The 1,368-nt window shown below is 51.4% G+C and overlaps 1 protein-coding gene across 1 annotated transcript; it reads right to left on the bottom strand.

Annotated features, from left to right (window-relative positions):
* Positions 1–170: 170 nt before the first annotated feature.
* On the bottom strand, positions 171–1,175 carry H257_19534 (hypothetical protein; the record flags this gene model as incomplete). Its single annotated transcript, XM_009848673.1, has 3 exons — positions 171–447; positions 520–640; positions 1,091–1,175. The coding sequence occupies 3 exons, from the start codon at positions 1,173–1,175 to the stop codon at positions 171–173; spliced, it is 483 nt and encodes a 160-aa protein (XP_009846975.1).
* Positions 1,176–1,368: the final 193 nt, after the last annotated feature.

Genomic DNA, 1,368 nt, shown 5'->3' with positions numbered 1-1,368 from the left:
GCATAATATCATCACTGTAATTGGTACATGATGTGTTACCGTTTGCAGATGTGTCCATTGAAAATGATTCGGACTCTAGGTCGTTCGAGGTTGACTGTGGCGTTGGCACGTTAGGATCGATATCCAAATCGCAGGGGGGGTGAATGGCGGTTGTGGAAGAGTGATATTGTCTAAGTAGCTGGACCAAACGCCGACCGTCGCCCGCAAAGTCTGCTTTCTAGTTGTTTTTGTAGTTCTTCGACTTCGGTCTTCAGGTCCCACCCGCGCGTGTTTTCGAGGCACGCATTGGCCACAACAATAGGGTTTGAAAGATCGGCTTCGGCTAAATGACCTGCCTTCACCATGTCGTCAAAAAAGTTGGCTGCCAGGGTGGGCAGCGTGTCAGTTGAACAGTCGACGTTGACACCAGCGGCAGCTTGTAAGTTAGCAACATATACTGACCGCCACCTGGGGATGTACTGTAATACTCGATTGTCGCTACCATGCAAGATGTTAGTACAAGTAATTATGGATTCATACCGTTGATTTCGTGCTATCTCAAGAAGGGACTGTGCGTCTTGCTTGTAGCGACCAGCCATTTCAAGTGTCTTGTGGTGTGATGCGTGTGGCATGTCTACATCCGATGCGCCGCCCCAAGTGCCTAAAAGCCAGCCAGTCTTACGCAGCCAGTGCATTGCAAATGGGCCTTGTCGCCCAGTAACCTTCAGACATATTTCGCGGCACTTGATCTGAAACTTCGCCGCCGGATAGAACTTGGTTGGATCGTCGTCGTGCGGGAACAAGCTGCCTTCGCCAGAATGCTGAGACAATTTGAGCTAGGCTAATAGAGTTCGCACAAGGCATAGCTGAGGACACTGGTCGTCGCGATAGATAGTGAGCACGATCGGTTCCTTCTTATCGGTTTTGCCGCTAATAGTAACGGCAAGCATGGTGACAGCGCCAAATCCATCTACCGACGTTAACCTTGGCAGGAACTGGCTGCACTTGAAGCCAACATCTTCGTCCGCACGCAGGAAGTGGCGTATGTGGAATAGTATCATGGTCCACAGTTACCAGCCAATTAGATCGTTAGTCGCCAAAAGGTACGTACGAATGTTCACCAGCTCCAGCGGATTACACATCGACTCGGGGCTCGGGACGTAACCGGCCAAGTTGCGTTTCTTGATGCGGCTCATGCGGTTGATATAGTCCTGCGCGTGTGAATCGCGCGTTGCCCAAGCGCGACAAACGACCTCTACCAGCATGGTGTCGACATCCGGATACAGAACCTTTAGTTTTGAAGATGTCTTGGCAGCGCGAGCACGATTCTTCGTAGGCCACTTGGTCCATGTCCTTTGCCTTGTGCGCGGCGGACACGGCGGCACTAAA

Source organism: Aphanomyces astaci (genome assembly GCF_000520075.1).
Source record: "Aphanomyces astaci strain APO3 unplaced genomic scaffold supercont1.752, whole genome shotgun sequence".
Classification (NCBI taxonomy): domain Eukaryota; phylum Oomycota; class Saprolegniomycetes; order Saprolegniales; family Verrucalvaceae; genus Aphanomyces; species Aphanomyces astaci.
Note: the sequence above shows the minus strand (reverse complement) of the source record. Positions and strands in the feature narration are given on the sequence as shown.